Below are 15,090 nucleotides of genomic sequence, written 5' to 3'. Positions count from 1 at the left end.
GAATAGGAGCTACGGGTTCGGCCGAATCCAGTGGCTTTGGTGCAAATCATATATTTGTCTTAAGAAATACATTGAACATGTATAAATTATTAATTTATAACATAATAACTTAAAGAATTTAAAATCCCGAACCTATAAATTTTAAATCCCGGCTCCGCCTCTGAGTGGACTTATAGCTAATTAGGAATGAGGATGACAATGTGGGAATGTGAGTAATATATACTACCAGTGGCGGAGCCACATTCAATCAAGAGGTGTATCGATACCTCATCGCCGTAAAATTACGTTGTATTGTTAGATAAAGTTTTATGTATATTTACTATAAGTTGAATTCTTTCACTTTGTGGTGTATTTTGTTTTTTATGTTTTGACACTGGCTCCCCTATTGTATACGACGTCAAGATTACGTAAAAGAATGAAATTAATAAGGAAGTTGTCTTGTGACTTTTGTCGGTATTTGAATTCATATCCAAAATTAGGATATAACTTGTAACATAGTGCAAAACCGACTATTGCTTCTTGTGGAAAATTATGTTGTTTTTCTCCTGTTTTCTGTGATGTTTGGACTTTGTGATTGACTAATGAGTTTTCGAGTGTCTAGCAACGTGGGAAGCTCCAAGTTCATATGATTAATCATGAATTCAAGATTCTTTGCTATTACTAGTAATTGCATTCACCGGCCAAAATAATCCTCATGGAATTAAAACATTTTGAGGATATTTTTTGTTAAATTAACGAGGTCGATGAATGCAACACGTACAGGATTTTGCCAAAATGATTAATTAGTTTGATTGCATATATAACTTGTGAAGGTAGAGATATTGTTTCCGATATAATGCCGACTCCAAAAAAAAGAAAAGAAAAAGAAGCAGAGATAACAATTGATAACAACAACGAGGTAGGTGATATAGAGATAGGCGAAGCAAACGAGCCAATAAATAGTAAAAGAAATTTGCGGATAAGAAGATACAGACATACAAGACTAATACTAATGCAACCGACATGAAAAGGAGGCACGCACACCTATAGACTAACCTTCTATCCTAATTCTCAATCTCCAGGTCCTCCTAGGGTCATGCACTTAGTGAGCTGAAGTTGCATCATGTCTTGCCTAATTGCATCTCCCCAAGACTGCTTAGGCCTACATCTACCTCTTCTCAGCCCCACCATGGCCAACCTCTCGCACTTTCTCACCGGAGCCTCTATACACCTTCTCTTCACGTGCCCGTACCATCTCAGTTTTGTTTCTCACATCTTATCCTCCACGGGAGTCAATCCCACCTTAAATCGAACATCATCATTTCTAATCATATCTCTCCTGGGATTTAACATATAATGTAGATACATAAAAAATAAGTGTAAATTTCTAGGGAAAAGGTGTCAATTCTTTGACCCTTAGGACAAGGATGGCTCTGGCACTGGCTACAACTATAAGAGGACATTGAGGAATTAATAGACTTCTTTGACTTTTGGATTAACAAAAGTTATAGGAATATTTTTATGCTTGCTAATAAGATGGGTTGGTGAGTCTAGTCTATGATTTCTATCTACGTTCATACCAACTAGTTTTCCTTTGAGAAATTTAGGTCTTTTTTCAAGACTCGTCTCCCAATTTTTCTCCTTTACTTTGTTTCCGTGTTTCTCTCGTCATTTCTAAGGAACATAGCACAGAAAAATGAACGCACTTTTGACTGCGTGCAATAATATATGCCTATGGTCTAAAAACAATTGGAAAATAGAGGCTAATGCGTCTGCTCTTTTAAACAAACAGAAAGACATGTCTAATCGTTGTTATAATTCTTTATTGATTAAGACAAATCTCTATACATGCATACATATAAGTCAATATCAGTATGTACTAGTCTTGTTATAAATAATAACTTTATTTCGTAAAAGAAGGATCTCGTCTCTAAAAGGGTGAGGGGATGTTGATACTGACATTTTAAGAAAAATTGGGTCATTAGTTGGAATTAGAATAGTTAATAATAAACACTTTTTCACTCAAGTACTAAAAAAATTGCAAGCGTGTGTTGGACAACGAATTAATATTTAGAAGACAAAAAGAGAATGGATTTAGTGGAAGACAACATGACAAGGTGGGTCCAAGTCCTTTGTAGGGTTTAATTTTGGGTCTGACTACGTAATGTCTGAGTCAACAGCCACCCCATAATTGACTCAATATTCATGGGTGGAACTTAACAATATCTTAACATGGATTTTGCTTTGATATTAACATATATGTAGTAGAGAAAGGATCGAAAAAGATAATAGTATTAGTAAAGGAAAATTTTGTCCGGTTGTCGTGGAATAGTATACTTTTTCATCTTTAATTAAATGTCTCGTGTTCAAGTCATGTATATAGAGTCATCATCCTTATTAGGAAGTGTTTAATTTATCCCATAATATGAAACTTTCTAATGTGAATTTAGATTTAATCGGGTCCAATTCGAATACTGGATAGCCGACACCTAGTTGGAAAAAATGTAAAAGGAAGATTTTGATCACATATTGTTGCATATAAACCCTACGCAACAAAATATTCTAATTATTATTCTTTAATCTTTTAAAGTGAGTGAGGTCAGAAAGAAATGAAAGAAAGAAGAGGAGAGAGTGATGTGATTCCTTATTCATCATAGTCGTACCGATAGCTTTTATATTGGCGGTTTAAATATTATGTTAATACATTTAAACCTCTATATAAAAATATTCTTTTATAATAACATTTCACTATAAAATCTAAAAAAATTTCAGAACCAATTTTAATGTTATATTATAATATATATATTCTCTATAACAACACTTTGTTATAACATTTAAAAATATTCAGAACAAATGAATCTGTTACACAGAGGTGGGTGTAGTACTAATTATCTTTTGAGACAAACATGTCATGAAAATGTCTATCTTCTTCCTTCGTGACTTTTTTGACAGAGGGTGGGTCAAGAAGAATTACTGATAAACTTCCGGATTGACAGAGATTTCGAAGAAGGGATGTATATTAAATTTTATTCCAATTTCATGTTGAAAAGGAGAAAGTAAATTGACATATAAAATAAATATAAATTTTTATGGTACGCGCATTTTCTTTTTGGCTCAATATGACTTAACCCAAGGATCATACCGTGAAATTTATTGAGTCAAAGGAACTCGCATACAACGTACTTGGAAATTGGAATGTAACATCTTTCACCTGTCTTCACTTTTGATTTAAGTAATACAGTCAAACCTTTCTATAACAGTCTCGTTTGTTTCGAATATTTTTAGATGTTATAACGAAGTGTTGTTATATAAAACATATATTATAACATAACATGAAAATTGCTTCCGAAAAAGCTTGGTTTTAATAGTAAAATATTGTTAATTATATAGGGACACTATTATAGAGAGGTCTGATTATAGTTACAAGTGTAAATGTGGTAAAAATATTAGGAGTGTGTTTAAGCAATTACTTCCATGTATCACATTGTTGAAATAGAAGGTTTAAGATTTCCTAGGGAAATGATAATTACCCATTAATATTATTTTTAAACTCTATTTAAATTTAAATATGTAGATTTCTGGAATAATTTTGATGGCAGCTTTTTAAATTTACCTTTTATGACTAAAAGGAATTCATTTAAAAAGGAATCCATTCTTTATCCTCTTATTACTTTTTAGTACTTACTAAGTACAGCCCCAAAAAGGACGAGAAATTTTTAGGAGATAAAGTCCTAGTAAAAGATCTACCAATAGTATGAACGTAGGTAAAAAAAGAAGATTTAACCAAATAGCCGTCCACCCAATAACTTAAACTAAAAATAGTCGATGAATGTATAAAATATGCATAATTTATGTATTGTATGTGTACAATTATATATAATTAATGTATAATCTATTTATATGTCTAAAAAAAATAAAACAATTAATATAACCGGCTATTTGGGTAAAGAATGTAAAAGATTAGACTCTCAGCGCATGCAAATGTTCCTACGGAATTTGCTATTCCAAAAGTCAAAAAGGTCCCCAAGCGGGTATCAAAGACCAGATGAAAAAATAGAATAGACTCGTTCTTTTTATTTTATTTTATACCCGGTCTCGGTACTTGCTTTCGGACTCGATTAATTCGAATATGTATCGTGCAAGACCCACAATGCACGCTAGTCATTTTTTAGTTTTGTAATTGAAAAATAGCCATTGTTATGTAATTTCAAATTCCAGAAGTAAAACTCGATGAGCCCGTGCTAATAACAATATTTGAAGTTTAATTAGAACCCAGCAATGTTGCGTCTTAGAATAAGGGCATATATGAGCTCTTTAGGCTTTAGCTAATGACTTGGATTCATTTGACTCAAACTTACAATAGGGGACAAAGTTTGACCATTTTGCATATTCACATAGCAATTTTGGACCATTTCCTAGGTAAATTAACTCAGCCATAAGACATACTCCCTTGGTTCATTTTTACTTGCACATGTTAAAGATTTATTTTTATTTTTAGATATTCATTTTAGCAAATTAAGAGAAAAATATTTTTTTTCCTGTTTTACCTTTATCATTAGCTAATTATTCCCAAATTATTTTATATTTTTTTTGAAATATTATCATCATTATAGGTAAAATAGTAAAATATATACTTCATATTTTTAGAACGAGTTCAAAGTTAAAAGTAGACAACTAAAAATGAACGGATAAAGTCAAATAGTTCAGACGTAAAACTAGCATGACAATTGTCTTAATTTTAATCTCTCATGGTCAACTCTCGAACATTTCGAAATTGTCTCGCTTTGCAACACGTCCCAGAATTAATATTTTTTTTAAAAAATAATTGGTTAAGGTAGTATCTAAGCTTTTGGTCACAAATTATTGATCCCATAAAGTTTTCCAAATTCATGAAAATTGTTTAGGCCGGTGACTTCAATTTTTAATAGCAACGTGAAATGAATTTTGAGGAAGGGGCCTATTCCGGTAGCTACCGTCCCACATGAATCTTCAAAGTCATGATGCGGACATAGACATGTTCGTTTTTGAATGTTATCGGTTATCGGTTTATAAATATATTAAATTGATAATCGAACCGATAAGAAATTAGTTATCGGTTTCGATTAGTCGGTTATCAATCCTTATCGGTTCGGTTAAGAATAAAAAACATCCAAAATTTTTATATTTTTATTATAGAAATTGTGATCATATTGTCAAGAAAAAAGAATTGAATTTTTGCTCTTAAGAAAAGAGGGATTAAATTTCACCTTTAGAAAAAAAAACTTTCTTTCATTCGAAAATCTCAATGAATGATCTCAATTTTCAAAGTTATAAATTAGTAGGAGTAAGAAATAAGACATTCAACAATCTTATCTTACTAACTATCTCAATGCGGGCGGGCATAATACACAGAAAAAAATAAAATCATAATAATGTAAATTGCTAAAGAATCAATGCAACAAAAGAAACATACAGAAAAACTGAAGATCTGAGCAATTAGTTCTTTAAAGTTAAAAAATAAATATCTTAACTGAAGAATTAAGATAAGACATTCAGAAAAGTTTAAAACTTACTCTAAGGATCAATGTCTGAAGATGAAGAGTAATTGTCGAGAGAATTGAGAGCATGAGAGAATGAAGCCATAAAGTGGCTTTATATACTTAGTGCGTACGATTATAATTTTGTTAAAGCTTATTGGGCTATCGGTCAAACCGTTAATAAAATTGGGTAAACCGAGACCCGAACTGATAACCTAATAGTCAAATAACATTAAACCATTATCGAACTATTTACCCAATAACCCGATATCGATAACTCAATAGCATGTTATCGGTTCGGGCTATCAGTTATACCCGATATATGTCCAGCCCTAATGATTAGGGGTGATAAATGGGCAGGCCGGATTAGATATGGGCGGGTTAAAAACGAATAATACAAAAACAGATAAAATATCCGATTCTATCAGTAACTAATATGGATAAAAAATGGGTTAACCGACGGATAATATGGATATCCATATTATCTATGTCTCTTGAATATGATTAATTTTGAGAGAATTCTTAATCTCTCATACTTTGGGAGCACCCAATTTGACTCTGTAAAAGTTAAGTTCATTGTTTATTTATTTTTAAAGTGGATAATATGAATCTTATTCACATTTGACCAATTTCTTGAAAGTTCATTTTAGTGGATAATATGAAAGATTATTATTTTTTGTCTGATTTATTTCATCATATAGAGTACTAAATGAAGGACAAATGTAAAAGGTAAACGACAAATGTAATACAAATTGAATACTCCAAAGAGAGGGTTTATGTGACCGTTGGTGGGTAATAACGTTACAGATGGGCAACCTTTTCTATGCTATGGGGATTAGTTTAGTGATGAGTTTTTTTTTCTCTTGCAAAAGGGCTAGCTCTTATGTATCTACTTGTTGATGGAGTAATATTCTTCACTTGTCTATGGAATGGGATTATGATGATACTAGTGAAAGTGATCGGTTTAGTTCTATTTTTCCTAGTTCCCTCCTGTGTTAATTTTACCCGGTAAAGGTAATGTATAGTTTGTTATTTCAATGATCTTGTTTTCTCTAACACATTTGCTAAGCATATATCTTTTACATTTGATAAGCAAACTTAACTTCTTCCATGACATGTATCTTACATACATGACACAACTCGCAAATGAAAGCACAATCGAAGTTATAGTAGCAGTGTTGCTGCAACTCTATTATTCCATGATTGTTTGAAGTATCTACTTGATTATATCTTTATGAAACTGTTTTAAAACGATTAGTGCTACACCAGTGAAGTTTATTTGGTTATTTTCTCAGCAGGACAAAAATGAGAGAGCACCATCCTTCAAGAGATACAAGTAAGACATGAAATTAAGTAGTTCCCAGTCTCAAGGAGATGTTAGCTGTATTGCAGGAGCTTCTAGATTACCACTTGTAAAGTTTCCATCAAAGATTTAGAGAATCCATTTTTTATACAGTGTTTAGGGGTTAAATTTTAGCAATCTAGTTATTTTACCATTTTGATTGAATAGTTCTAAAAGAAGAAACTCAATCTCTTCTTTTGAGGAGGTGTTAGTATTTTAGCATTTTAATATTAAAATAACATATGCCATAACTCACAGTAGAAAATGGATATAACTCCCACTACTCACGTATGATGTAGAAAATGACCATAACTCTTTTGTAACTCTTCTCCTATGTTCTATCACTAATTACACACTAATTATCACATGTTTTTCATGATTTCATAACTTATTACCCACTTTCTTCCAATTTAATTCAAGTAAGAATTCCTATACCTATAAATAGAAGTCATTCTTCCCTAATGTGTGATGAAAATAATAATTGTAGAGTGTTTCAAAAAGTGAGGTTAAAGTTGTGAAAAAAGAAGAAGAAGAGAGTTTTTATTTTTTGTTGAAGGAAGCTGTTCATCTTGGTAGAGCTTTGGATCCAACAACTTATTCAGAGTTTGTTCGAGTCATACGACGTGATCGGGCTGTTGTATCCTGGGGGGAGGGGGGGATAAGTCAAGAGGATTACTGTTGGACCAGTGAAGACTTTGCTGTAGTGGGCTTGAATCTCTTTAAAGAGAGCGAGATATCTGCGCCTCAGCCTGGAGATATTTTATTTTCTTCATTTTATTTTTCAACTGTAATTATATTTTCACCAACAATTTTAAGGAGATTCATTATAGCTACAGTTGAAAAATCCGCGGATATCAAAATGAGAGATCTAAACAAGCCATTCTGTTTCAACGGTACTCATTTCAAGAGATGGAAGGGTAAAGTACTTTTTTATTTGAGTCTTCTCAATGTTTCTTATGTTTTAACTAAGAAGAATCCAAGCAAAGTAGACAACTCCTTCATGAATGATGATGACCTAATTGCCCTTCAAGAAAAAAATAAAAAATACAACGATGATTCATACAAGTGTCGGTATTATCTTTTTAATTGTCTATCTGATAATTGTATGATTATTATGATAGAACTTACTCTACTGCAAAGAAAATTTGGAAAGCATTGTAGATTAAGTATGATACCGACGAGGCAGGTGTGAAAAAATATGCTGTTAGTAGATTTTTTCGTTTTCAAATGGTGGACAACAAATATGTAGTAGACCAAGCTCAAGACTTCATAATGATCGTTGGAGAGCTTCGGTTCGAGGATATTAAAATTGGAGACAATCTTATTGTTTGTGGTATAATAGATAAACTACCACCTTCATGGAGGGAATTTCAAAAAACTATGCGCCACAAATAAAAAAAAACTTCACTTGAGACGTTGATAATGCGGATTCTCATGAAAAAAGAGGCAAGAGGCCAAGATGCACTTATACAATCGGAAGAGAGCACTCTACAACCTGTCACAACAAAGGTAAATTTAATTACTTCAAATAATATTACTTCTCAAACTCACAAAAATACTTCTTTGAAGCCGAAGAAAAAGACTTTTAAGAAAAATTATGATAGACCTCCCAAAAAGAATAATGGTGCAAACAACCAAGCACAGAATCAACAAGTTCAAATTATGAAACCATGCTTTGTCTGTGGCAAGAGTGTGCATATTGCTCGATTTTGCAAATTTCGGAAACGTGATCCTACACCACAGGCAAACGTTACCGAAGAGCCACTTGTGGCGGTGATAACAGATATTAATATGGTAGAAAATATTGATGGATGGTAGGCTAATTCTGGAGCAAACCGTCATATTTGCTATGATAGAGATTGGTTTAAAGTGTATACTCCATTTGAGGAACCCAAAACCATCATGCTTGGTGATTCTCACACAACCCAGGTACTTGGAAAGGGAGAGGTCGAGTTGAAATTTATTTCAGGAAAAGTATTAACGTTGAAAGACGTATTTTATACTGCTTCAATGAGAAAAAAATTGATGACTAGTTTTCTTCTTAACAAGGCAGGTTTAAAACAAATTATTGAGAGCGATCAATATGTAGTGAAAAAGGGTATTTTTGTGGGTAAGGGGTAACATGTGATGGGATGTTCAAGTTGAATGTTGAGATGATAAAAACTTCTTCTAGTTCTGTTTATATGCTTTCTTCTACTAATATTTGGCATGCTCGTTTGTGCCATATTATTAATCGTTATGTGGGAATCATGAGTAGTTTAGGATTAATTCCAATAATTAAAAAGAATTTTAAAAAATATGAGGCTTGTAGTAAAGCTAAAATAACTACAAGGCCTCATTTTCAAGTTGAAAGAAAAACTAAATTGTTAGAATAAGTTCACATTGATATTTGTGAACTTGGAGAAATTTTAACTCATGGAGGAAATAAATATTATATCACTTTTTGTTTGAGTCATACGATGTGATCTGATTGTTGTATCCTGGGGGAGACAACTCAAGAGGATTACTGCTAGACCAGTGAAGACTTTCCTGCAGTGGGCCTGAATCTCCTTAAAGAGAACGAGATATCCGCGCCTCAATCTGAAGATATTTTATTTTCTTTATCTTATTTTATTTTATTTTATTTTTCAACTGTAATTGTATTTTCACCAACAACTGATAAAGTAGGGATTCAAAAGGGAAAGGTAGAAGGCAGGGGAGAGAAAAGCAAGAAAGCAACTTCAGCAATTGTTTCTTAGCAGTTTTCAGTTATGTTGTTTGATAAATCCATATTGAAAGTGCACTCTGGGTAGTTTTGGTGTTAATGCCCTGAATATTTTCATATTTGCAATAAAGATTTAAATTTTTTTTTTTAAAATATTTACTCGCACTAGGTAGCAATTCAACCTTAGTTTAAAATTAGAGTAAGAATATGCATCATTTAATCACGGTTCAGGGAGAAATAAAAATGTGTATAGAAATACATATTATTCATTCAATAGTTTGGTGTAAACACTGGCTATAAGCTTGGTACCAACTATATACTTTCGTCTATTATTTATTAAAGGCTTAATATAAATTTTCCCTCTCATTTTACACACCTTGAAAAGCCTACTAGACTCTCTCTTAAACAAACACAACATATTAGTATCATAATATCTTATAAGTATTGATTACAAAAGAATACTCCCAATATCATCTTACTACAATTTCATATTCCTCTTCCTCTTCTTCTTCTCAAAGAATAAGCTTAGACAATAAGCGTTATAACTGTCTCAAAGAATAAGTATTAAAATGATACTCTCAATATCATCGTACTTTTTATTCGACAAATTTAGAGCAACTCTAACCTTATCCTCAAAGTCCCCAATTTTTGTCCCCAAAATGGGGAGTGAATAGTGTCTCCCCAAATTTGGGGACACACTATTCATCTTACCATTTACTATTCCCCATTAAAATATTATTATTTTTATTATTTAATCTTTTAATTTATCTTTTATATATACTTAATTATATTTATATAATATATTTACCTAATTAATTTTTCATCTTAACTTTGACATATAATTTTAAAAAATTAATTATCGTGCATCTATTTTTTTTATGTAAAATTGGTAGTTAATTTTATTATGAGTTATAATTGTATGAAAAAGATATAATCATTACAAAAAATGAAAGGTACAAATATAAAATATTTGATGTTGCGAAAATTGAAAATACATTAAAATTGGAAAAACATTAAAATTGAAAACACATTAAATTGAAATACATTAAAATTGAAAATACATTAAAATTGAAAATACATTAAATTAAAATACATTAAAATTGAAACTATGTTACATAACATAATAATTTAGTAGCGAGACATGTCTTTTTCAGGTACACCAAAATTATTATAGTACTGAGTGAATGAAGCAAATGATTGTTGTGGTTTTCTCTTCATTTTTGCTCTCTTCACCCCACTTGGTCGTTGTGATGGTGTGAAATCACGTGCAACATCTCATTTAAATTTTATGGAATTGTTTTAATAGAAATTACAAACTAATGAAAATAAAAGATGGAATTTATTTAATGAAAATTAAAAAATAAAATTAAAATGAAAGATAATAATATAATATAGAAGAGAGAGAAGAATATAAAAAAGAATATTCTCTTTTTTGAAGAAAAAATGGAGGAATGATTGGAGTAAGTTGTCTCCCATTTCGATGACATTTTGAGTATAAAGGTTGGAGATGGCCTTAGCCGGAGATTGTTCCTTTTCCATGGTTGCTTCTTCTCCACTCCATTTTCCACTAAAACTTGAATTCTTCCAAGTGCAATCTCCACCGTTTGATCATCAATATTCGCGAAACAAACCCGAAACCAACCTGGCTCAGGACAGTTAAAAGAAGATCCAGGTGAAACATTAAGCTTCGCATCATTTATAATCAGTTTCCATAATGCCATCTCAGAATCAAATGTTGGTTTTTTTAACAGTGGTCTTAAATCCATCCAACAGTAAAGTCCAGCATTTCCTTTTAAGCAATTTATTCCAACTTCTTCAAGTCCTGTTGTGAATTTTTTGTGCCTTTTTCGCAACCTCTTTGAACTTTCAACGAGAAATTTGTCGACGAATTCATCGTCAGACAACATTGTAGCTAGTAAATGTTGTGTCTGAGTTGACACTAGACCGAAACTCGACATTTTTCTAGCACGACTTACCACAACATCGTTAAAAGAATAAATAATTCCAACTCTGAATCCTGGAAATCCCATGTCTTTTGAAAGACTATTGACAATATGAACCAAATCTTTATTAAAACACTGATCCATTTTATCCATTTCGTCATCCATAATTTCAGCAATGCTGACAAATTCTGGAGAATCATAGACAGTGGCTGCATAAATTTCGTCGCTAACTAGGTGGATGTTGTGTTTGTTTGTGAAGGTTAAGAGGTTTTTTAATGTGTCTTTGTCTAAAGTTGTGCCTAATGGATTTGAAGGGTTGGTTAAGATTAAGCCTTTGATTTTGGTATTTGATTGTTGGGCTTTTTCATATGCTTCTTTGACAGCTTCTGTTGTAATCTTGAAATTGTTGGAGCTATTGCAAGGAATTGGGAGGAGTTGTACCCTAGTTCTCCAACTTAGGTCCCTATTGAATCTGCATTTAAACAATTTTTAAAATAAGTTATTCTTCAAGGAGAATGACTAAGAAAATATTAGTACATGCCATGCCAATATATTTTATTGCTTCAACATGCACAAGTCTAAAAAAGGCGGCCCGAAGCACAAAGCGTCTCACGTTCATGCAGGGTTTAGGGAATGCCCGCAACCTAAAAAGAATGTAATGTAGGCAACCTAACCAAATATAAGTATTAGTGGCTGATTCCACAGCTCGAACCCGTATATGCATAAGTCTATGATTATTAAATTGTCGAAAAGAGGAGTTTAAAGGAGAAAAGAAATAAAAACAGTGGCAACAATCTTGACCTCTGCACTGCTTAGCTTGTTGCCTTGAACTTTTTGACTATGTATCATTAATTTTGAAAGTCAATTAGACTTGACCATTACGTATCTCAAGTCTATTTAATTATTTTTTATACAAATATAATCCCCCTCCGTCTCTATTTACATGACTTAATTTCAATTATAGTTTGACTAAACACCATTTTTAAAAGGCAGTCTTGTACACTAAACTTTCGCTATGCGCGGGGTTCTTAAATACCAACTTTAAGAAGAAAAAAAACTTTTGAAACTTGTAATCTGAAACATGCCATTAGATTTACGCAATTACAAAAATAGCATTAAAGGTAAAATGAAAAATTTAAATTAAACTAATTTAAAAATAAGACAATTTATCTACTATAACATACAAAATTTATTAATAATTTTTTTTTATGCTGTGAATATATATATATATATATTAGCCAATGTATGTATACATACCCAGGGTAATAAGGTGAGGGGACTAAAAAAGCATCTCCTGGTTCAGCCAAACAAAAGATGAGAGTCTCGTTAGCTCCAGTAGCTCCACCAGCCATTAGTATACGATCTGCATCAAACTTAACTCTGCCCCTTCTTATTTTTTCCATAAACTTGGCAATTGCCTGAAATAAATTATAAGTTTGAGGTGCATGTCAAGAATAATTATTTGTACAAAGGGCAGACCGATACACACGGCATCCATGTTCATCGCCGGTCCGGAGAAGAGCTACACCTCTAAAGATGTGATGTATACTGTCTACTAAAATGTTAGCAGGAATAATTATTTATATGTTCCAATATATATAGTGTGTTCATATATACAATAAAGACATATAACAACAACAACAACAACAACAACAACAAAAAACCCGTGTAATCTCATATAGTGGGGTCTAAGAGGATAGTGTGTACGCAAACCTTGCCCCTATCGCGTGAAAATAGAGAGACTGTTTCCAATAGACCCTCGACTCAATAAAGCATAAGCATAGCAATAATGAAAATAAGACAGCCAGACACAACAACTAGAATCACAGTATATAAAGACATAAAATGTGTTCATATATATATATATATATATATATGCAATAAAGAGTGATACTTACTTTTCTGAATTCAGGCAAGCCATGATAATCTTGAAAGTTAGCAATGGTCCTAAAATATTTGATCCCTTCAGTTGTACAAATGGAAGCTTTTGGATTTCTCATAATCCACTCTTCTATCAAGTCAAAACAAAGCTGCCCACAAAAACAAAATTAGTAGAATTTTCTATCATCTTCTTCATATAAATAATTAATACTATAGCAGATAAAAAAACTAAGAAATTATAAAACACTAAACCTGATTTTCAGCAAGACCCATTTGAATAACACCATTAGGATTTTTCACAAGGTGGAAAGGATCGTTATCGTATGCTTTCCATCCATCAAAATATGGCGAATTTTCGCCATGTTCTTCATTAGTAGCTAGCTTTGACAAAACTACTGAGTTGAAATTTCCACTCTCTGAACTCATATCTTTAGTTTATTTCAATAAACTGGAAAAAAAGATGATCAATCTGTGTACAGAAATGCTAGCTTTCTGCAGTAGTGCATGGATAAGAATGAGGGACGTGAGGGATATATTTATAGTCCTTGGTTAGGCTAATATCCCTCAAAAGGTTAGTCTTGGTTTCAAAGTAGTATGAGCTTTTAAATTATAGTTTTCTTATTTCAATAGGCAAAAGGTCGCTAAATTGGCTGTAACCTAGTGATCAATTAAGTAGATTTAGAAATTAGAACTATGAGGTTTCGGGTTCAAATTTTAGCGGAGGCAAATATAAAAGACAACTTGTTCTTATTTATCTAGGACTTGATGGACAAAGTTATATGTGTTGGTGGTAAGTAGCAAATACCCCGTGAAATTAGTACAAGTAGTTTGATGCATGACGACACCACTTCGCTGTAAAATTACACTAGTGAAAAGTCTTGTGACTTTTTGTTCGGTATTTGAGTTCATATCCAAAATTAGGATTTAACTTCAACTTGTAACATTTCGCAGACCGACTATTGCTTCTTTTGGAAAATTATTATGTTGTTTTTTTTCAAGAATCGTCTCCCAATTTTTCTCCTTTACTTTGTGTTCGTATTTCTACTCGTCAGTTCAAAGGAACATATATAGCACAGACAAATGAACACACTTTTGACTGCGCGCTACTTTGTGTCATGCTCTTTTAAACAAACAGAAAGACATGTCTAATCGTTGTTATAATTCTTTATTGATGATTCGAAAGACAAATCTCGTGTATATATATATATATATATATATATATATATATATATATATATATAGAGAGAGAGAGAGAGAGAGAGAGAGAGAGAGAGATAATAGTCCTTTTGTAGGGTTTAATTAAGGTGCTCACTTCCTATTGTCCGGGTCAACAGTAGCCACCTCACTCTTTGACATAATTATAAAAGATTAACACATAATTTATTTAAGGATGGAACTCAACAACATCTTAAACATAGATTTTTCTTTGATATTAACATATATGTAGTCGAGAAAAGATCGAAAAAGATAATAGTATTAGTAAAAGGAAGGTTTGAGGTCGCCCATACCTAAATAAAGGAAAATAAAAGTAAAACAAAAGTACGAAATTCTATACTATGTTTCCAGAATATCATCAGCCTCTACTTCTATTTACATGTGCTACGGGGTATTTTCCCTGAACAAAATATTTGCAGAGTCTACGGGGCATTCCCCTGAATGAATTAAAGGGGACGGCCTCTCGCCTGGAATCAAACAAAAATCCTAAAAATCGTCTACCAAAGTGTA

The 15,090-nt window shown here is 32.1% G+C and overlaps 1 protein-coding gene across 1 annotated transcript; it reads right to left on the bottom strand.

Annotated features, from left to right (window-relative positions):
* Positions 1–10,019: 10,019 nt before the first annotated feature.
* On the bottom strand, positions 10,020–13,791 carry LOC104115319 (1-aminocyclopropane-1-carboxylate synthase-like). Its single transcript, XM_009625918.3, has 5 exons — positions 13,618–13,791; positions 13,383–13,514; positions 12,742–12,902; positions 11,027–11,956; positions 10,020–10,086 (listed from the first exon to the last, which is right to left on the bottom strand). Exons 1-5 carry the CDS (start codon positions 13,789–13,791, stop codon positions 10,020–10,022), a joined length of 1,464 nt encoding a protein of 487 aa, XP_009624213.3.
* Positions 13,792–15,090: the final 1,299 nt, after the last annotated feature.

This window comes from Nicotiana tomentosiformis, chromosome 5 (genome assembly GCF_000390325.3).
Source record: "Nicotiana tomentosiformis chromosome 5, ASM39032v3, whole genome shotgun sequence".
NCBI lineage: Eukaryota > Viridiplantae > Streptophyta > Magnoliopsida > Solanales > Solanaceae > Nicotiana > Nicotiana tomentosiformis.
Note: the sequence above shows the minus strand (reverse complement) of the source record. Positions and strands in the feature narration are given on the sequence as shown.